The sequence below is a fragment of the Schistocerca nitens genome, chromosome 2 (genome assembly GCF_023898315.1).
Source record: "Schistocerca nitens isolate TAMUIC-IGC-003100 chromosome 2, iqSchNite1.1, whole genome shotgun sequence".
NCBI lineage: Eukaryota > Metazoa > Arthropoda > Insecta > Orthoptera > Acrididae > Schistocerca > Schistocerca nitens.
The window spans coordinates 560,567,723-560,591,617 of record NC_064615.1 but is presented as its reverse complement, the minus strand read 5'-3'; the positions used below and the strand labels follow the sequence as shown (position 1 = coordinate 560,591,617).

The 23,895-nt window shown below is 42.0% G+C and overlaps 1 protein-coding gene across 1 annotated transcript in view; it reads left to right on the top strand.

Moving 5' to 3' along the window:
- The first annotated feature begins 286 nt into the window (after positions 1-286).
- Positions 287-23,895, top strand: part of LOC126236597 (forkhead box protein K2) — a 107,667-nt gene continuing 84,058 nt past the window's right edge. The window contains exons 1-2 of the mRNA XM_049946021.1: positions 287-695; positions 8,844-9,038. Coding sequence (XP_049801978.1) covers positions 337-695; positions 8,844-9,038 — 554 coding nt within the window. The 5' untranslated portion in view covers positions 287-336. The remainder of the gene's footprint in view (positions 696-8,843; positions 9,039-23,895) is intronic.

The window sequence follows — 23,895 nt, the reverse complement described above, 5'->3', positions numbered from 1 at the left end:
TAAACAAAACACAAGGTCAGGTACAACACATTTCATGAAAGCTTCAAAACAGTATACATTCGTTATATTATAAACTTCAATGCCCATTTTCCGTATTTTTCCCTTCCAGCTCATAATAATAAATCTTGTTCCCAAGGTTTTCTTTTTTCTCCTCTCTGGCTGCACATTCTGTATTCCTCCTTGTCCATAGACTTTACATTTAGTTGTTCAAATCTTCTGTCCAGGCCATCACGTGGTCTCTGCCACCCACGTCTGGATTGTGGGTAAACAACAGGCACACGATCCAGATCGCAGAGATACTTAGATCGGCTGCCAGGAAGCCATATTCACCGAGTGATGTCTGCACATTCACGGACACAGGAGAGCGATGCTTGGGCTCTTTTAGCCCTAAAATCGGCACCAGCTAGCCCTTCGAAGCTGCAATGGAGTTCAGAAAGCAAAGGAACAGCAATTGCTCGATTAGAAGGGAGGGAATTCGAATATATGGTGCGACAGAAGAGGATTACTATTGGTCGGAACAGTTCGCGAGGCGAGGTCGATGTAAACATGGGACATTCAAGTTTTATTTCTAGAAAACACATAGAGATTTTCTTCGAACATCCTCATTTTTATATGTCCTGCAGTGGGAAGAACGGCGTTTTTGTGGATGGAGTTTTTCAAAGGAAAGGAGCGCCTTCGTTGCAGTTACCTAAAGCGTAAGTAAAGGCATGTGTAAACAACATGGGTTAAAGTGGGGGTCGTGTCGTGTCTGATGAAAATATTTGTGTAATGTTTCGAAGGACATTGACTGTCTTCAATTTCTGTAACCGGTCGTGTATAACATGTTTTGCTGAAGTTTTGCTGTAATTTGATTTGTTTGTTTATTACAGCTCCTGACATCTTTTGGTAGCTATTTATATCACTGAAGCGAATTGTTGACATCGTGCGTAGGAATTGATTTTCATTGCCGGTTAAACATCAACTATTGGCTATTCCTATTTTTATCCGTATTGCGTTTATATCGCCACCGAATACACACATGGAATATATTTTCAACTGGATTTAAGAAAATTGCTGATGGATTTAGAAAATTGATAAACGGTTGAAATGAATGAAAGAATCCACGTGAAATATCTAAGTTTAACTGTGCATAAGTTCTACGAAATTACTGAGGCTCTTCAAAAGAAGGATAATAACAATATTTCGCCAAATGTTATTGGCCTTCCAAAAAATCTGCTATGAAAATAAACACAGATTGCATCAAAGCTTTCTCTTCTGAGATAAAAGTCAAAGCCAATAAAATAGTTATACATTTATTTATCTTCTGTTGTTAATAATATTTACGGTTCAAACGGATCAGTTTTAATTCAAACCTATTAAATCACCCTTTCCCCTCCTTGCCATGCATAGTAGTCTTTCCAATTGGTACACTTAACTTTCATTGTTTCTATCACTTTATTTAGTTTAAAGTAAACAGGTATAACTTATACATTGTTAGGCCTCTATTTCAAGATGTATTAAGTCCTTAAGTTTTTCCCCACATTGGAATATCTGGAAAAGGTCACCATACACATCTTCTTTTGTGATGTACTATGATACAATCAATACAAATGCTTGGCAAATAAAATTAAGAAAATACTTTATTGCAAAGTCAGAAATCTAACAGGTCAGGGTAATTCAAGCAGTATATAAATGTGGTACCTGTTGTTATGCTATCACTGGGATCATTATTAGTTCCAGTTAAGATTTTATGACCACTGACAACAGTTTGAAATTACGGAAGCCCCCAAGAAGTCAATTTATGAAGTATACACATATAAAGTTTTTGAGACCTTTGTAACAATAGTTGTAAACAACCAGAACCATTTTGTAACTGTTGAGTTTTTAACATTTGATTTATATGGAACATTTGTTGCTCTGGATTTGCTTCTGTGGTGGATCTAAGCTATGTTGAAGTATGAGATTTGACATCTCCTATGTTGTCACATAAGACTGAACTAGTTACTGACAACACGCAGAAAACTTTCTGCTTTATTGTTCCTTACCCAAAACATCTGTGTTGTAAGTTTTAGGAAGTATTTTATTATTGATGAAATAATAATAATAATAAAGTAGATGAATTGCTGATTTGTATATCAGAGCATCATCTAGACTGTGAAGAAATACTAATTCGTTCTTTGGAGGGATACATCTTGTCTAATTTCTATACCAGGATTTTGTTGCAGAGGGGAGGAGTGGCCAGTCATGCCAAATGTAAGGTTTCATTCAAAAGAATTACTTATATTGAAACATTGTAAAGCCCAAATGTTTGGAGTTTAAGCAAGAGAGATTGAATTTTCAGTGAAAAAACTTTTAATTATAGGCCTGTACAGGTCTCCCAGTTTAGACTAAAAGACTTCCCTCTCCAGGCTTGACACAGTGCTTGGCTCACTTTTTAAAACAAGGCATAAAATTAATTTTGTGGGGATTTCAATATAAACTTTGATTCTCCAGATAACCTTACAACCTGGTGCAGACATATTCCAACTAGAGTTCAGGGAAACCACTGTGTGATCATAACAGTATCTTCATTGGTTGCTCTGTAGTTTAAAGGCACACTGTGAAAAAAATTAGTAATGACCTGACAGAATAAGAAGCACAGACAGTGCTGAGAGGAATGAAGGCAAAGTCATTACACGGTAGCAAGAAAAAAATGTACCGATATGAGTCCTCTTGCGATGCTGATGTAATTGTAAAACAAATTTTGAAGGCCAAATTTGTCGGACCTATGTTGCTTGAGAAGGCAATTCCTATTAAAAAAAATGCAGGCAGTTATGCAGTACTAGTAAGCAATCTATTTAGATAACTAAGAGGATTCGAATGCCGCATAAGAGGAAACAGGAGCTATATTACAGTACGGAGGATAGTCAGAGCCCGATTACAGAAATTCACTGCAAGGTATACTGTTAAGTGCTGAAGAATGTCATCAGACATGTTAAAACCGTGCATTATACCAAGAGAATAAAAAGCTCTCTTGAGCAAAATTAGAACTAGACAATCAGTTGTGAAAAAGACATTGGAGCACCATGTGCATGCTAAACATATTACACCTTTTTTGTGTGTAAGAGAGGCTGTTAATGATTCACCAGTGCTGTGAAAAATATGTAATAATCTCCTCTTTTCAGTAGTCAGAAAGTTCAATTGAAATTTAATTGACCGAGCGAGGTGGTGCAGTGGCTAGCACACTGGACTCGCATTCGGGAGGACGATGGTTCAATCCCGCGTCTGGCCATCCTGATTTAGATTTTCCGTGATTTCCCTAAATCACTCCAGGCAAATGCCGGGATGGTTACTTTGAAAGGGCACGGCCGACTTCCTTCCCCATCCTTCCCTAATCCGATGAGACTTATGACCTCGCTGTCTGGTCTCCTTCCCCAAAACAACACAACACAAATTTAATTGGTATAGGTAAGTATGCAGAACTCTCAAAAGCTGGGGTTCTGAGACAACTACATCACGTATCACAACCGATTGCTAAAGTTTTGTATTGTACTACCCCCACACCTTCCCGAAATCTTGATTGTGGTGATAGTCTGATATGTAACTCAGCACGAGGACTAGGTTAGGTTGGAAGGTGACAATTTGTTTGTGAGCTGGCAAAGCCAGTGAATCTCAAAGCAGAAAATCTGGTTTTGGTAAGAACTTGACCAGTAGAAAAGCATAATGTTTACATCCCCAATGTGTTGAAAAACACAAGGAGGTGGGAGGGTTCAGTACATAACTTTTGCCAAATCAATTATTACATCTGTTAAGACATCTCATTGTAACTCCAGTTGCATTTAAAAGATAAAATTTACATATTGAACACCCCCTCCCCCTTTGCATTTTTCGATATTGTGCAAACATGAACACTAGATTTTGCCAGTGGGTGATTTGTTACCACAAACAGAGTGCTTTCCCATTCATTGGCTTCACCAACTCTCAACCAAAAGTGTTACCTTCCAACCTAATCTAGACCTTGGGCTGTGCTACAGATCAGTCTGTCATCACAACAAAAATTTCAGGGGCTGGTCTAATACTACACTTTAACCCATTAAAATATTTAATTGAAGGCTACATGCCAGACTACTGATCTGGCAACTAAATATTTTAAATGGAGCTCATGGCATACAGTAAGATCTTTTTAACAAATACAGTACTTATAGGCTGTGGAGCACCTAGTATGTAACTACTATGGGTATGATGAAACTTCAAGTAGGATCACAAAGATTAGTGCACTGATTACTTACTGTGCAGTGTGTCTTTTAGGAGAGTCAGTTTCATGATGGACTGACACTCTCATTAGTAAAACAACTTTATAAAAAGGGTGAAAGAGGTATTGTAGATAATTAGTGACCAATTTCCTTGCTATCAGTAGCTATTTTCAAAATTGTTTTAGAGAGCAGTTTATACGAGAGTACTGGTACATCTCGGTACACACAATTTACTGTCAGGCTTGCAGTTGGGTTTCAGTAACGGAGTATCCACAGGAAGTCCAATTTGTTGTTTTGTATACGAGGCACTATCAGGACTAAGCAAAGTATTGGGGGCAGTAGGCATTTTCTTTGATTGTGTGGTCCACGCAATACTTTTGAGTAAGTTGGGACTTTATGAGATTGTGTAAAAAGCCCAACAACACCACTCCATTTCTGGGAAGTAGGAAGCAGAAGGTTGTCCTCCAGTGTCAACAAACAAGAAAGAGGTCTGAATGTGACTAGGGTAATGTAAAGTGGAGGTTTCCACAGGGTTCTCGTCTGGGCCAGTAGCTTTTCTTGGTGTATATCAGTGATCTGCCAGTCAACATTACAGATGTCTCAAAAATATTTCTCTTTGCAGGTGATACAAATGTTGTTGTGAAAGATGTGAAATGTAATATTAATTATGTAGGTAATGAGTTATGTGTAGTATCAGAACATTGCTTTCAAGGGACATATTAACATTTACATGCAACAAAAGACTGTGCATATAGTTTCTGACATCAACACTTGCAAAAGATAAATTTCATTGTCCAAAGCTGGTCAGTCAGAGAGCAGGTTTCCTTTTCAATTGGGCTTCCTCCTCAACTATAAAAGAAATGTGATAAACTCTTAAGGATTCATATCAAAGTTGAAAAGCTGCCTCATAGCACACTACCTTCATTCTGTACAGGAGTTCCTGGAATGTGTTATTTATGTATGCACTGTCTCGTGTTTGATTAATTCTGCAGTTCATTTGCTTATAAATTTTTAAGTCGGCTTTCTGTAAACTGTTTATTTATTTATTTCATGACCAAGTAGCTTCTACGAAAGCTGATAAATAAATAATAACAACAGACTTATAAACAGTTGGAATTCTGTAGCAGAAATTCGATTGAGACAGTGTGAAAGTGCCCTCCCTCCCTCCTTGACCTCGCCCTCCTGTTCGCCCTGCCCCACTCTCTGTTCAAAATCTTGGATTTAGTAACAGATTGATGTATAGTGTAGCCTGAGGTGTAGATTAGATAGGAGAGTGGCTACTTGGCTTTCATGTTAGCTAAGCCAACAGATTACAGTGTGAAATATCTGTGGTAACAGATTGCTCTGTAGCGTAGCCCAGTGTTTGCATTCATGCCATACTTAATGCACTATTTGTTATGAAATCTAAAACTGCAACATATATTCAGAAAAAGGTGTATTAGATAACAGACAGACTTCTGATGAAAATTTTGATGCATATTATTTACATTTATTGTGCATAAACCACAAAAAATACAGGAAGGTTACTATGTGCCTTTCAGTCAATTCAGTTCATGTCGTAAGTTTCTTCCTCTTGTTGCCCTGCTGTGCCTAATCAGTTAATAGATCTTCTGTCTTGTTGACACTAATTTTATTGTGAGTGACATTTATAGCACCCTGGTGTTGAACATTAAAAACACTTATTGTTCTTATGGGTGTGTGATGTTGATTATAATGAACAATGCTTTAGTGATTTTCCTCATGCAGGAACAATAGGCATAAATATGAAAGGGAGCATAGGTGCCATAACTTATACCATGATTAGATCATTATGCACACATTTATATCAACTATTTCCATAAAATAAATTTAAATTTGTTGTAGCACTTTCTATTTTTGTATATCCTAGAAATCTTCAGTTTAAACCCACAGATAATTTAGTTGGCTGTCCTGTTTCAAATCTGCTAAATAGTACATATATTTGTATATTCCAAGCATCTAATTGATAATAAAGCCAAGTTTTATTAATGGAATACTATTTTGCATAGCAAGATGTACAGAAGTGCTTTTTGTGAGCATTTCTTTCTATTACATGCTACAGTGTGTCATCCATTGCTCTACGAAAGAATATGGAACTTACAAAGAACTAAGCTTGCTAAGTTAAATATGATCTTGTACATTGTATCAATTGCTTTTAAGAAGTTCCATCTTTGTGGTGGTATGAGCCATGTCAGTTTCCTGGGTCTAATTTCTGAACTGCAACAACATTCTCATCAGTGAGTAAAGCAGTTAAGTCAGCCAGAGTAGGGATTACACTTGATGTTGAGGTATCCCTCATAAACTCTGAATCATCTGGAGTGATAGGCATTGACTATATAAATTATGTTATCTCTGATTAAAAAAATTATTATTTTCTAAAACTACAATTTGTTAAATAGGTTTGAAAGTGCAATTTATCAGTTTTGATTATTCATTCAAATGTTGGATTACATTACATTTGTTTGAAGATGCAATTCTGCTTAGTTACACAAAGATGGGTTTATGGAGGTTATCAAGTGCTGTAGTTTTCATCTATAATTTGTGCTGTTGTTAGTGATGTTGGAATATTAGTATATTAAAAAGAGGCCTAAAGGTTGTGGAAAGTACATATGATAACTTCGAGGACTTTGTTTTATTTCAGGACTGTCCGTTGTGAATAATATACTCAGCAGTTTTGAATGAATGTTTAAGTGCTCTTTTGTATGTACAGTTGAAAGTTAAGCACAAGTACAAGAAATGCATGTTTTGATTTGTTTATTAGTGTCAGTGCATTTTTGCCTTTATATGGTTATTTGTATCTCACATGACTGATGTTCTTGTAGTCTATTTCCTATGAAAGCGTAATCACTTATCTAGTATAAAAACTGAGAGGTGTGGTTAGTAATAAATTTTTCTGGGCAATCTATTTAAAGCTGTTCCAGTCAGATATTTCCTTGGTTTATTGGTGTTGGGACAGTATCCTCACATCATAACCATTTTAAAAAGAAAAAATTGTTTTTCTATGTAATGCAGGTTGTCCACAGGAAACTTCCTCAATTTGCAAATGCAATAATAATAATAGTAATAAAAACTACCAACAACCACCACAACACTATGAGGCATTGATATTCACAGTTTGTTGCATCATATAATAACTCATAGTTTTGTACAAAAAATTAAGACACTTCTATATAGGCTTCTTTCATGAACCTTAAAATGTCTGAATGGTGCTGTTATCCCAACCTATGTGTGCATAAGCATGTCTGGGGTGACAGAGGCTGTAGACCCTAAAATATCCTTCACATGGTTACACAGGAAGAAAGCCATAGGTACTATGTCCAGAGATAGTTGCAGTCAATGGTTGGTCCATCACGTCCTATTCATGTTCAGTCCAGGAAATCTCAAACAGATCAACTCTGGTGTGGTGGTGCATCATCTTACTGGAAGATCACGTTTGGTTGAAGGGGAAGAAACTGAGGGGCAGAAAATTGCTCAAGCTTGTCCATATAAACGGTTCCTGTTACTGTTTCCTCAGCGAAGAAAAATAGCCCAACTATGTTTCAACAGCGCATACCACGCATTGACCTTTTAGCTGTCTCTAACATGTTGACGAAAATTGAGGGTTTTGTGAATCCCAGGTGTGAATGCTATACCAGTTAACCTTTCCACATGTGTGGAAGATTTCTTTGTCAGAGAAAATGACATTTCCGAAATAGCTGCGGTTGTGTGCAATATGCTCCAACATATGTGATGAAGCTCCAAGTCATTTTACCTAAATGCTTGCACTAATTTAACTCTGTAAACATGCAAATGAAGTTGTTTATGTGGTGCTTTTGAATTGGTGAGTGAGGGATGTTTGGCCTTTGTGATGCTCACTGAACTGACTTTGATGGGCTTCGTTAGAAGGTCTCTCTGTGCTCCTGTACAGTTTCATTAGATGTGCACTTTCTGCCAGAAAGTGACTGTTTATCACACTCCCAGGGGCTAGGAACTTGTGATATCAAGCCTTAACTGTCTCAATTGTGGCTCCCTTTGTAGATGACTTTGGGAGTTTTTGTGGACATCAATGGGTGACACCGAACAATAGGAATTGTTTAGAAAATAATCTACACAAAACTTTTTGGTTTGCTTTATGTGATGCTCCAGACTGTCTCATAGTTTGCATTTGGAAATTGAGGTGGTTTTGTGTGGACACCCTGTATGTTACTCCTTGTCCTGAGGTACACTGTCATCCTTGTACTACTGAGGTCGGGGTACTACCAGCTGTGCATCATCATAGTTATTTCGTTATTCTCTACATCAGGAACAACATTACAGAATGTGTCACGAGGGAATAAATTTACAAGCCTGATATCAGAAGTGGGACAACATTTTTGGCTTTCAGACAACCAATTTTACAATATGACAGATATCTATGACATGCAGAATATTGGCTGCACTTATATAATTGCTTTTACTGTTCTTTAGTGTGTAGACATAGCCTATTTAGTGATAAATGGATAATAAAATTCTTGATTTAAATTCCTTTAAAAACAAATAAGGATTCATAAATTTCGTCGTCTTTTTTCTAGTAATACATTTTTTGTGCCACAGTGACATGCTATTAGTTTTCTAACTGGGTGATATTATTTGCAGGTGTACTTTCCGGTTTCCAAGCACAAATATAAGGTTGTTTTTCCAGTCGCTTGTTGATGAAGCAGATCCTCCAGTAGCTGTGCGGCAACTGTCTCCAACAAAACCACGTGCTCCCCTACCACCACTTAGAATAAATATACCAGATCCGGATGCAAGTTTCAGCAGCCCATTCCCTTCTCCAACAGGCACTATTAGGTGAGAATGAGAACTTTAGTAAGACTAGTTGCAGCTTGGTGTTCCCTTTTTGTCACTAATTTTTACCTTTAATGTTTTAACAAACCAAATGTTAAAATAAGTTGTACAGACTTGCATAAACAGTGAAAATTCATTTCATACAAACTGATTTTGTTGTTAATATAGTGATATTTAAGTATTTGCTGGTGTCTGTTGTCTTTGTATGGCTTTAAGATACATTCCTGTTGATACCATCTCCTGTTTCACTTATAATTATTTCTTTCTAGTGTGATTTACATTCTCAGTTATAGAACCTCAAAAATAATTTCTCAGAACAGACATGATTTGTTTGTGATGGGTGAAGATGTTGCTCTGCCAGTAGCATATTCAAGGAAATCTTCAACGTTTCTTATAATTTTTCAGTATTTTGCAGCAGTGTAAAGTGCTTGCTTAGACCCAAAATGGTGTCTGTTATGACAAACTGGTGTCAAATAATATAAAATATTTTGTTTTGTACCAGGTTTGTGCATCCACAACCTACTTTCCTCCTATACCCCCATACACCATCAATCCCCTTTCTTAATGATAGATCAGTGATCGTTAAAATAGGCAGCAAAACACGTTATTGTCAGCTCCTTGTAATGTACTTTAATTGTAGAATTGCTAAGAGTTATCTACTGTTAATGGTTTGCCTTCAAAGAGGGAAAGGGTTCAGCTGTAGCTGATCATACCACATTAGCAAACCTGTGTTCCTCACCTCTCTTGACTAACTTGAAAAAACTGTATGTTCAAAAATCAGTGATCTCATTCACCAGTGCAAGTTCTTTGCCTACAGTCTACATGGAGAAAGCAATAGGAATTTTACTTAGCTGCTGAGTTCAGGTGGCAAAGTGATTAAGGTACTGGACTCTTAATCAGGAAGAACGTAGGTCATATCTTCATCTAGCTGTCCAGATTTAGATGTTATGTAGTTTCTGTCAATGGATTAAAGTGAATTCTGGGATGGTTCGTTTTGTACAGAACATTGGATGTTAAACCATAATCTCCCTTCCTCCTCTTCTACCCCTCCCCCCCCCCCCCCAAAAAAAAAAACCTTTTTATTTAGTATAAAAAGCTGTTGGGTAAGAAACAATCTTCTTTGTAGATATTTACATCAAAGATGAAGAAAATATTAGAATTATTGGATAAAAATTTAATGTGCAATACTTTTTGTATTTTCTGTGCCCTTATTCTTGCAAGCAGCTGTGGTTTTCTCCTCTAATCTCTGTGTCATTGGTTCGAAGAGTTGCTTGCAGCCTAGCCTCCCATATCAAAAATACAAACCACTTCCTGCACCTACTCTTGAGCATCCCCACCCAGTTAACCTTTGAAGGGAATGCCTCCCAGAGAAAGTTAAGGTCACGGTGAGCAGGTGTGATAAGACACTGTATGTGCCATCACCTATGAGGAGCTTTGATGTTTATGCTTTGGGCGTACGTCATCCCAATGCACAGCAGACCCAAAATATGGCATCTGTGGACAATCAGTTTATGAAGGTTGTCATTGTGAACATCCATCTTTGTGTGTCAACTGTATGGAACATCACCCTCCACATTCGCCAGTGTCAAGAAAGAACAGGAGATCCAGTCCAGGAATACAAATCTATTGACTGCATGCCATATTCTGAGGCACAGACCCCCCCCCCCCCCCCCACTATACCTTCCTCAAACCAGATCTCCATAACTCTTGTCTCATGTGGTTCTCATGGTACCTTCTTTGGGGCGTTTCCTGCTCCCAGCTGGAGAAGCATTCTCCTTCTTCAGCACCTTATGGTGACAGGACTTCCTCTCAGGATCCATGTCCCTGGCAACCCCCTGAACAGAGGTCTGATGCCAGACACTGTCTGAAGGAGCCATGGCTTGTAGGTCCCAGGGCTGTCCTCTCTTCATTCTCACTGTGCTCAATTCAGGTAGCCCCTTGAATGAACCTCATCTACCAAATGTTAAGAAGAAAAAGAGGAGGAAGAATAAGAATTGGAACAAGGCTCCTGCTGTGTCACTGGAGGCACCAAATCCCCCCCCCCATGCAGTCAGACTCTTGAGCCAATGTTCATGGAAGTGGTGCTATCCCCAGGGGTGACAGGCAGTGGTCCTGTGGCATGACCAGTCCTCTTGACCCCTTCACACCTAACCTGGCCACCAATCACATGACCATCCAGTAGGATTGCAGTGAGTACTACTGTCATCTGCCGGAACTACAACACATTATTTCCCTTCCTCTGCAGTTTTCATTGCTCTCTGAGAAACACACTTCACTGATGAGCATTCTCCAACACTCCATGGTTATCATGCGTTCTGTCATAACGTCGTGGTGTGGGTGCAAACAATCTCAGCAATTACCATTTACAATGTTTACCTATCTTCAGCCAGGCCACTTTTTTTTTGTTGAATTGACCATATTAATCAACAGTTTGCCCCCCTTTTCTCCTTATTGGGGGCTTATACACACACTGCCCCCTGTGGGCAGTGGTAGGGGCCTTCTAATTGACCAGCTTCTCACAGACCATGATCTGTGCATACTAAGTGACGGTTCTCCGTCCCACTTCAATACCGCCTGTGGCGACTATTCAGCTATCAGTCGAACAGTCTCAATCCCCAATCTTATGGCTTCACTACATTGGACACTGTGCAATGACCTTTATGACTATGATCACTTTCCAGTGATCCTTTGATTTTCTTGACATTGCCAGACAGACTGAGATTGTGCAAGGCTGTGATCCATGCTGCTGGAACTGCTCTTCCCCTTTGTACAGGTCTGCCCTCACCTCCCAGTGCTGTGGTGGACCAAAGATATTGCAATAGTTATTCAAGATAGCCAACAAGCCCTGCAACGATTCAAATGACGTCCTTCACAGAGTAACTTTATCGCTTTTAAGCGACTTTGTGCTATGGCTCACTATCTAATCAAAAACAGTAAGAAGGGATGCTGGAGATGCTATGTCTTATCTGTGGGTATGCCTCTTCATCTCAGGTGTGGGCCAAACTCCATGGTCTTGTGGGTGGCTAGTGATCAGTAGCTGTTCGAGGTCTTGTTGTACAGCATGGTTTTTGTACCAATTCCTTGGTTCTTGTAGAACGCCTTGCAACTCACTTTGCAACAGCATTGGCATCTTCTACCTGTCCAGCTACTTTCTACTGCAGAAGTGGGAAGTTGAAAACATCCCCTTATGTTTCACTCCCCACCAAGCTGACTCCTATAATGAACCCTTCACTGACTGGGAATTACTTCAGGCTCTTGCCTCATCCCATGACTCAGTCCCAGGTCCTGATTAAATTCACAATCAGATAATCCCACATCTCAGTGTTTTCCAAAGGCAACATCTCCTCAGAGTGTTCAACCATATGTGGCTTCAAAGTGCCTTCCTCTCACAATGGCAAGATAGTGTAGTTGTCCCAGTTCTCAAGACAAGCAAGAATCAAATGTCTCTCAACAGTTACCGTGCAATTACCCTGGCTTGTACCCTTATCAGTGTGGTTTTAGGAAGAGACGATTCTCAACTGACACTCTGCTTAGGTTGGAAGGAGCATTCCGACAGTCTCTTTCTAAATGCCAACATCTAAGTTTAGTCTTTATTGTCCTGCATAAGGAACACAACATGGCTTGGAGTCATCACATTTAATTTACCCTCTACGCTGGGGCACCCTACTGATTTTTATTTGTCAGTTTGTATCCATCTGGTTGTCCCAGGTTCAAATTGGCACTTCATTCAGCTCCACACAAGTCTAAGAGAATGGCATCTCATAGGGCTCAGTGTTGAGTGTCATTCTCTTCCTCATTGCCATCACTGGGCTAGTGACCTCTGATGGGCCACCCTTGCATTATATGTTGATGATTTTTGCACTTGGTACAGATCCTACTTAGCAGCTTCTGCTGAACATCAGCAGCAAGGTGCCATCCGGTGGACCTCTGCAAAGGCTCTTTCCCGTGCTGTCCAATTCTTTCCTACAAAAACAAGGGTCATGCGTTGCTGCCATTGCACTACCTTCCTTGCCAACCCAGAACCCTACTTAGGTATCCAGCAGGTGGCCGTTGTAGCACAGTCCTGTTTATTGGGCCTCTTTTTTAATAAAAAGCTGATGTAGCTGCCCCATATTCACCATTTGAAGACTAAATGCATGCAGAAGCGTAATGCTGTCTGCTTTCTCACCCACACATTTTCGGGTGCATGTCGTGCTGCTCTTACCTGTGTACATGGCCCCAGTTTCATCCTGACTGGATTATGGTGGTCAGGTTTACAGTTTGGTGGCTCCTTCAGCTTTGACACTGTTAGACCCAGTCCACCATTATGGCATGCATCTGGCCACTGGTACCTTTCAGGTTAGTCCCGTTGACAGTCTCCTTGCCAAAGTGGGGATCTTTTGTGGTCATGACTGTGCTCCCCGTGCGGAAATCACGCACTCCCCCTTGAATGTTGCCCAGGCCACAGAATAGGGCTGATATCTTGCAATGACCTAAAATCTCGGTCACCCCATGTCCTTTTGGCATCTGTTATGTGCAGTTCTTAAAGAGTTCCAGTTTGCCTCCATCTTTTACACTGATCACTCAAAAACTGTGTATCAGATAGGATATGCTTTTGTATCTCCTACTGGTATGGAACACCACTCACTGCTGGGAACGTGTAGTGTGTTTACAGCAGTGCTGACAGCCAGTAACAGAGTCCTCCATTTTATCAGAAGGGCCTCCCTTGACTGTGTTTTATTATGTACAGACTCAGTGAGCAGTCTCCAGGTTATTAACTGATGCTGCTCTTGCCACTCTTTGGTCTGTGCCATTCAAGACCTTCTCATTGATCATCGTAATGCTGCCTACTCAGTTATCTCTCTCTGGGTTCCAAGTCATGGGTATCCTGGGGAACGAACTAGCTGACTGTCTACAGGAGCTCTTACTCTCTTCCCGGTCGCTTCGTCAGTCCCAGGTGCAGAATCGCCCCATCTAATAAACTCCGCACAATCAAGCAAACTACTGCAACATGGCACTCTTCCTTCTGCTTCTCCCGGAAGGAATCCACAGTCCTATGTCGTCTCTGTATTGGTCATATCAGGTTGTAGTAGGGAAGGCATATGGTCGAGTTAGGTTTTTGAGAAAATTTTGGGGACATGTGGTTCACCTGTAAAGGAGACCACATATAGGACACTAGTATGACCAGTTCTTGAGTGTTTGGGATCCACACCAGGCCGAATTACAGTAAGACATCAAAGCAATTCAGAGATGGGCTGCTAGATTTGTTACTGGTGGGTCTGAACAACACGCAAGTGTTACAGAGATGGTTCGTGAACTCAAATTGGAATCTGTGTGAGGAAGAAGACATTCTTTTTGAGGAACACTATTTAGAAAATTTAGGGAACTGGCATTTGAAGCAGACTGCAGAGCAATTGTGCTGTCTCCAATGTACATTTCGTATAAGGACCACAAAGATAAGATATGAGAAATTAGGGCTTGTATGGAGACATATGAATAATCGTTTTTCTCTCCCTCTATTTGCGACTGGAACAGGAAAGAAAATGGCGAGTAGTGGTACAGGGTACCCTCCACTATACATCATACAGTGGCTTGCTGATTATTTGCGTAGCTGTAGGACCCATAGTTTTATTTTGTGTTACAAGCCACCTCCACATTATGGTTATTGAAGCCCAACAGATAGTTGCTCATATCATGGTGGAATGCCCCTCCTTTTGGTCCTCCATGCTAAGTATGGACTTCTGGATTCATTCTCTGTCATTTTAGTTCATTTTAGTGTACAATTGATGGATAGTTGACTTTGTTCTCAGTTTTTTCAATGAAAGTGGTTTTTATTCTCTGTTGTAAAGTTCTAATCTACCTATGGAGCAGGGGCAGGATGGTCAGCGAAGGGGCTTCTCTCGCTGTATGCTAGGTCTTGGGGTTCCCCGATCCTACCTTCTTGACCAGACTACTCTTTCATCCTTCTTATTCACTGTTTTAATTGCTTTTAGATTCTGTTTGCCTTGTTTCTGCTGTGCATTGTTTCCTGTTCTAGGTGGCACACAAAGTTAAATAGTGGGTGTGGGACAGCTGTGGGTGGGGCGCTTCACGTCGCGTGCAGAACCCATCTGCTGACTTCTCTGTTCCCTTCATCTTACTTTTATTATTCACTGTAAAAGATGTCCATTACATTTCTAGCCTTCTTACGTTGACTGTTGTGAATCTTCAGACTAGATCAGAAAACATTTTTGGTGGATGTCTCTACTTCTGGATGCTCCACTCTTCGCGTGAGAGACTGATGACCTTGTTGTTCAGGCTCTTACAGACCATCCCCCACCACCTCCCCATTCAACCAACCAACTGTCTGCACTCATCACTATTCATGACATCTCCTTATACCGCTTGGGGGCTCATCATTCATTTGCTGAGTATGATCTTAGCGATCCCAGGATTCCTGAGCTGGGGACTGGTAAGCGCCACCAGCTTTCTGTTGCCGTAAGCTCTTGACATGCTTCAGCAACCACTGTGTGATGCAGTGGTGGAATGTTGTGTGTTTTGGGGAATGGGGCCTTGGTTTCACCACCTGGGCCACGAGTAAGATACGCAAGTAACAGGGCATTAGTGTGCAATAACACTTTCCTTGTAATCAAGCAAACAGGGGGAGCCTTTGAGAAGGTCTTCCTTTTTATATTCACTGGACATTGGAGGGTATTGCTGGATCTCTAAAAAGTGTCAAATGACTTCGTAATGCAGGCAACGGCCTTGCTGCAGTGCGTACACTGGTTCCCGTCATATCAATGAAGTTAACCGCTGTTGGGCGTGGCTGGCACTTGTACGGGTGACAATCCGAGCCACCATGTGCTGTTGCCATTTTTCGGGGTGCACTCAGCCTCACGATGCCAATTGAGGAACTACTTGACCCCGGTCACAGAAAACCATCATAATGACCAGGAGAGCTGTGTGCTGACCACACGCCCCTCCTATCCGCATCCTCAACTGAGGATGACATGGTGGTCGGATGGTCCCAGTGGGCCACTTGTGGCCTGAAGACGGAGTGCTTTCATGCTGCTTCGTAATATAACACTTCTAGTTGAAACTGCTAATTCAATATCTAAGCTTCTGGACTGTAAGGCCTTAGATGAATACCTAAAGTGCGCGTCATATATCTTGGCGGCCGAGTTTAGGTTCGTTCTGCGCATCTGACGTCAGAAAACACAGTCAGCCAATGAACAGAGAACGACGTTGCCAGATCTCGACTGCAGTGCAGAGCAGGGACGAGTCTCTTCAGTTTTAGAAACGTTCAGTCATAAATACAGTAATAGAACAAAAGCAATGTCTTGATAGCAGACTTTCTTTTATAGAAAGTTTGGAAAAAGCATTCTTTATACCAATTGCTTCATATTCTATTAATTAATTAAACCAAATAAGCAATAAGACTCCTAATTCAGGCGATAGCAAGGAAAGGTGTTTGTTTGAATCTCACGAACTGCTTTTTCGCAATAAAGAACAGCGGTAATTGTTTATTTCCTATTGTACTTCGACGAAGTGTGAGTAATTCATTGTCATACCAACAGTGTTTATAAGTAGTTACGTGAGGTGTTAGACTCATTATGGAGTTACTCTGTTCGATGAGCCGATGTAGCGGAACGGTGAAGGTGTTGGGCTGCCAAGTGAAAGGTTATGAGTTCAAACCTCGTGCGGTGCTTAAAATTTTCTTTATTTAAAAACAATATTGGAGTGCCTTACTTCACAAATTTTATTCGTTTGAATGAAATTTCTAGTGCTTTGCCTCTTCATTAACTTTTTCGCTGCTGCAGACACGTGCTCCCCGCATTCCGCGCTGTGCGCGATTTTGTCATCACTGCATTTCTCGCCTGTGCAGACACATGGTGTTCCCACTGCTTTGACACACTTATCATTCGATTTCACAAAAACTATTTGGCCAAAAAATTTGATTTTTACACGTCTTCTTGACTGATACCTTCCCCCATAAATGACTTAATTTTGTTTTGATATGCAGCATTAAATGTAGTAAACCATTGCACGAAATTTTGAAGAGTTTGCAGAGGTAAAAGTCCATAGTGTATACTTTCCGTATGGTCGATTTTAGTTGCCACAATGTTGAGAATGAAATGTGGACAAGGTACCTAAATTTCATATAATATTTACTGTATAACAATATCTCATTTAATGTAAGTACCACATAGGTGTCGTATGTAATATTGAGAAATATTCCGTCTTTCGCGACTGTAATAAAAGTTTTATTTACACAGGGCGCGTTTGACTTTATTTTAAAGCACTTCCATCGGTGAAAGGTATGGCACATACACAATGGTATTCATGTTCTATTTCTTGTTTTTGTTCCACAGTCGCAGTTTTACCAATGGTATTGAAATATATCCCTCTTCTGCAACTGTAATAAGCGACTTATTTAGACCAGATGCGTTTCTCTCTTTTGAAGCATCATAAGAGGACTGTATTTTGTGTCCTCCATTGCCAAGTCACCTTTCGTAGTTTTGTGCTGCGGTAGCACAATATTCAACGTTTGTGTTGGCTCATCAGTGTTTTAGCAAATAAATGCTGTTTGCGTGTGCCACACACAAAATTATATTTGACATAGCTCTGAGCACTTCACTGACAGACGGTATATTCAAGTCCTAATGTTTTTGTAAGTCCACAGTTTTGTTTAATGTATTTTGTCTACTTCCTTTTGATTGATTGAAGTGCTTTAAAGTAAAGCCAAACGTGCCCAGTGTAAGTAAAACTTTTGTTACAGTCGCGAAAGGTGGAATATTTCTCAATATTACATACGACACTTATGTGGTACTTAAATTAAATTAAATATATAGGTATCTTGTCCACATTTCATTCTCAACACTGTGGCAACTAAAATCGACCATCCGGAAAGTATACTCTATGGATTTTACCTCTGCAAACTCTTCAAAATTTCGTGCAATGGTTTACTATATTTAATGCTGCATAATAACTGCGTTGAAAATCGAAACAAAATTAAGTCATTTATGGGGGGAAGGTATCAGTCAAGAAGATAGGTAAAAATCTAATTTTTGAGCCAAATTGTTTTTGTGGAATCGAATGATAAAAGAGTGTCAAAGCAGTCGGAACACAATGTGTCTGCACAGGCGAGCAGTGCAGTGACAAAATCGCCCACAGCGCGGAATGCAGGGAGCACGTCTTTGTAGCAGCGAAAGGGTTAATGCGGCCGTGGTGGCTTTACTTCATGAACTGCGCGCTCCCCGCTAAACGTAAGCTTGCGAACTATGCTATACTATGGCGCTGCTTCTCTTGGCGCGTGCGTCGTGTGCAACTGGCAACGCAGCAATCTCCCGCGTCTAGGCGGGCATGCGCGAGCCGCCAAGATAAAAGAATTGAACTATAGTCAAGGCTGAGTTGCACAACACTTTTAACTTTTGTAAGTGTGTGGTTACCTCCTCCGATATAATGAAGGTGGACCCGGTAAAGTCACGTGAAGAATGGAAAAATACACTCCTGGAAATTGAAATAAGAACACCGTGAATTCATTGTCCCAGGAAGGGGAAACTTTATTGACACATTCCTGGGGTCAGATACATCACATGATCACAATGACAGAACCACAGGCACATAGACACAGGCAACAGAGCATGCACAATGTCGGCACTAGTACAGTGTATATCCACCTTTCGCAGCAATGCAGGCTGCTATTCTCCCATGGAGACGATCGTAGAGATGCTGGATGTAGTCCTGTGGAACGGCTTGCCACGCCATTTCCACCTGGCGCCTCAGTTGGACCAGCGTTCGTGCTGGACGTGCAGACCGCGTGAGACGACGCTTCATCCAGTCCCAAACATGCTCAATGGGGGACAGATCCGGAGATCTTGCTGGCCAGGGTAGTTGACTTATATCTTCTAGAGCACGTTGGGTGGCACGGGATACATGCGGACGTGCATTGTCCTGTTGGAACAGCACGTTCCCTTGCCGGTCTAGGAATGGTAGAACGATGGGTTCGATGACGGTTTGGATGTAGCGTGCACTATTCAGTGTCCCCTCGACGATCACCAGTGGTGTACGGCCAGTGTAGGAGATCGCTCCCCACACCATGATGCCGGGTGTTGGCCCTGTGTGCCTCGGTCGTATGCAGTCCTGATTGTGGCGCTCACCTGCACGGCGCCAAACACGCATACGACCATCATTGGCACCAAGGCAGAAGCGACTCTCATCGCTGAAGACGACACGTCTCCATTCGTCCCTCCATTCACGCCTGTCGCGACACCACTGGAGGCGGGCTGCACGATGTTGGGGCGTGAGCGGAAGACGGCCTAACGGTGTGCGGGACCGTAGCCCAGCTTCATGGAGACGGTTGCGAATGGTCCTCGCCGATACCCCAGGACCAACAGTGTCCCTAATTTGCTGGGAAGTGGCGGTGCGGCCCCCTACGGCACTGCGTAGGATCCTACGGTCTTGGCGTGCATCTGTGCGTCGCTGCGGTCCGGTCCCAGGTCGACGGGCACGTGCACCTTCCGCCGACCACTGGCGACAACATCGATGTACTGTGGAGACCTCACGCCCCACGTGTTGAGCAATTCGGCGGTACGTCCACCCGGCCTCCCGCATGCCCACTATACGCCCTCGCTCAAAGTCCGTCAACTGCACATACGGTTCACGTCCACGCTGTCGCGGCATGCTACCAGTGTTAAAGACTGCGATGGAGCTCCGTATGCCACGGCAAACTGGCTGACACTGACGGCGGCGGTGCACAAATGCTGCGCAGCTAGCGCCATTCGACGGCCAACACCGCGGTTCCTGGTGTGTCCGCTGTGCCGTGCGTGTGATCATTGCTTGTACAGCCCTCTCGCAGTGTCCGGAGCAAGTATGGTGGGTCTGACACACCGGTGTCAATGTGTTCTTTTTTCCATTTCCAGGAGTGTATGAGCGTCACGGAAGTGCAGAACTACATGAGGAGAGTCAATGGCAAATTGGAAAAATTGGCAACATTATTCTAACATTTAGTACTCCAGAATTACATTAACATATCCTTGCAGGCTATATCGTCTTAAGTTTCTCCTGTTTGTTCCTAACCCAGTGTGATGCTTCAAATGTCAAAGACTTGGTCATACCACTATGGGATGTAATGGGAGGGCTGTGTGTGGCAATTGTGGAGACCAGCTCACGATTGGGCAATTCTTGTACATTTCCTCTGAAATGTGTAAACTGCTCCGAGGATCACATAGTGTGGAGCAGCAAGTGTGGGGTTTACATTGAGGAAAGAAAAATTCGGGAGTTGAAAGTCTAGGGACATATACCCTATGGGGAAGCTAAAAAAGCTTTCAAAGCTATGCAACCTCTGGTTTTTGCTACTCTTGTGCATTTGCATTAAGATGCCAATTGCCATGTGTGATGCCTCCACACAAACTCAGACCACAGACTCAAATACGAACACATGCACTTGTCAGTGTACCTGCTGGGGGGGGGGGGGGGGGGGGATGCTCTGCTTGAAACAGAAGTCATTCGGAAGCTGTCAGCAGTGGGCTTACTACCTAAGCCATATACCACTGCCCACCATCAGAAGCCAATTAAGCCGACCTTGCAACCCAGGCAACCACCTCCTCCAAAAAGTGAAGAAAAACGTCCTTTGAAAAGTAGTTCCAAGACCAAGAAAGTGGTAGTTAAACCTTCGGATCGGCAAGTTCTCTCTCTCTATCCCTGATCGGGACTATGCTCTTGAGAGTATGGACTTCCAGTCAGAGGAACCAGAAGGCTGGGAACCAGCTAACATTCTCGACCTCCCCAGTAAGTCACCACCTCTGAGGGAGAAAAACACGAGCAATCTTTGCTAAACGATGGCTTCCACAGGGACTCCTGTGTTGCAGTGGAATTTAAGTGCATATCGCTCACATTTAGGAGAATTACAGCTCCTGGTCCAGGAGAAACAGTTCCGCATCTGTTTACAAGAAACACATCTTAAAGTCACCAACACACCTGCATTACGGAGTCACCACCCATACAGAAAGGATGATATTACTGGAGACAGGGCTAAAGGTGGAGTGGCTGTTTCCATTGATGACATTTGCCACTCATCTCCTGTCCCTCTTACCATGACCATACAAGCAATTGTCATGAAAGTCCTAGCACCCTTTAATATCACAGTGTGTTCTTTGTATCTTCCACCTAATGATGCTTTCAATGCAGTTGCATTGACAGAACTCTTCCGGCCACTCCCATGCCCATTCCTCCTAGTGGGTACATCAGTGCACACAATGTGCTGTAGGGTTTGGCTGCCACTTACTCTGGGGGTCGGATGATCGAGTGACTCGTCCATTCTGAGAATATCTGCCTTCTGAATGCGGGTCAGGTGGCACACTTTTCCACAGCTACAGGGTCTTTTTCAACCATTGACCAGTGTTTTTGTTCCCCAACTAATGCAGACTCAGTTCAATGGGAAATGGCTACAGATTTACATTCTAGGGACCACTTCCCAGTGTGGATCCGTCTGCCGACTAGGATGGTGACTGACAGGAGACAACGCAGATGGATGATACAAAGGGCAAATTGGTTGCAGTATAATTGACAGGCTATTTTTGAACAAAATGATTGTGCCCATGTAACTTGTGAGATCCAAAGGGTTGCCACATAGTCCATCCCATGATCTAGTAACTACCTCAGATGACAGCCTGTGCCTTGGTGGAATAATGACTGTCAATTGGCAATCGGGGCTAAACGAACAGCTCTGCGAAACTTTAAACACCGTGCAACTACAGAAAACCTTCATGCCTTCAGATCTGCGAGAGTACACATGAGAGAGTGATAAAAGAATGAAAGAGGGATTTCTGGAGGCAATTCATGACTTCCATCAATTGGTCCATTTCCACTGCATGAGTTTGGGATTCAGTAAGATGGATTTCAGGCAAGGGCAGTACATGTCCCTTTACGGCCTTGTCAACTAATATTGTCGTGGTGGACACGCCAGAAGGCGTAGCTCGGGTTTTAGCAGAACACTTTTTTACTGTCACTATGTCTTCGAGATAAGCTCCTGCTTTTCAGGTGTTCTGTAGAAGTGCAGAGATGAGGACCTCAGTTTCTTCTCCCGTAATGAGGAAGTCTACAAACCTTCTGTTCTCCATGTGGGAACTGGAATCAGCTTTGTCTGCAGCCAGAGACACTGCTCTGAGATCAATTATTCCACACTTCATCATTTGTGCCCTGAAACGAAGGGATGGCTCCTCTCTTGTTTCAATCGGGTCTCGTTTGATGAACAGTACCCCACAACTTGGAAGGAGGCAATATTAATTCTATTCTGGAAATCAGGCAAGGACTGTAGCACCCTCAACAGTTACCAGAGTGTCGCCCTCAGCAGTTTTGTGGGTAAGACTTGAATGAATGGTCAACTGCCACCTCGTCTGGCTGCTTGAATCCCAAGGGCACCTGAGCTGTTCCCAATGCGGTTTCAGGCGCTACCATTCCACCCTTGACAACTTAATTCTACTGGATACGGCATTACAGTAATCCTCCTCATGTCAAAACCATTTGGTTTGTGTGTTTTTTGACCTCGAAAAAGCATATGACTCTACTTAGAGGTACAGCATCCTTTGTCAGCTTCATGAATTGGGACTACGTGGATGCCTGCCACTTCTTATCCAATCCTGTCTCGAGGACCGGCCAGCATTTTCGATACCGTATTGGCGATGCAATGTCTGACTGCTATGTTCAAGAGAATGGGGTCCCCCAAGGTAGTGTCCTCAGTGTCACGTTGTTTGCCATCGCTATCAGTGGCATTTCCTCTGCAGTCAGGAGCCCTGTCAAATGCTCTTTGTTTGTGGATGACTTTGCAAATCTTTTACTCTTCTTGTATTATAACAATGTCGAGGTACTTACATCTGACCATTAGGAGGCGGGAAACCTGGGCCAGGACAACTGGTTTTCGCTCGTCACCCGAGGAGACTACATGTGTCAATTTTAACCACGCTTGTTGATGTTTTAATCAACCAGTGCTCACAGAGAGAGACAGTACTTTGTTTTCAAGAAACTGTGTCCTTTTTGGGTTTATTATTTGACTTGAAATCAACTTGGCTCCCACACATCCCAAGTCCTGCCTCCTGCAGTTTTATAGGACATTTTTTTGATCACATTTAGATTGTGGCAGCGTGGCCTGTGGATCAACCTGCACTTCCTACATCAAGATGTTAGATGATGTTCACCATGAGAGCATTCGAATATCGACTGGAGCCTTTCAGACTAACCCAGTTCCAAATCTGTGTGCAGATGCTGGGTGAACCACCACTCTGGATTTGTTGTTGTATCCTTTTGGCTCATCAGGCACTGAAAATCTCTGTGTCACCTCAGTCATTGGCATTTAATGCAGTGGTCCAACCCACCTTTGAACAGCTGTTCAGGAATTGGTTTCATGTGACCAAGCCATTTAGGATCCTTTCTAGAGACTGTCTCGAGGATCTGGATCTATTAGGCATCAAAATACACGGCCAGGGATGGAACACATTGCCGCATTGGTGTCTTCAGAGGCCCAGAGTGATATTAAGTGTGACACAGTATAAGAAACTTTGTACTCCAGGTTGTGTTTTTACAAATTTGTTTTCGTCTATTTTAAGTACGTACCACAGTTTTATTGTTGTTTATGCAGATGGGTCCCAGCAAGAGAATGTCCTCAGTTGTTCTGTATTTTTTTTTTTTTTTTTTTTTTTTTTTCCAGATAGAGTTTTTAAAGCACAATTTACAAATGATGATGTGGAATTATATAGCATTCTGATGGCACTGGAGAGGATCCAAGATATCACTGTACAAGTTTTCGTGTCTGTTCTGACTCTCTTAGTGCACTGCAAGCACTTCACCAAATGTATCCAGTAGACCAGGTGATTCAGCTCATCCATGGCTCCTTAACAGCAGCTCC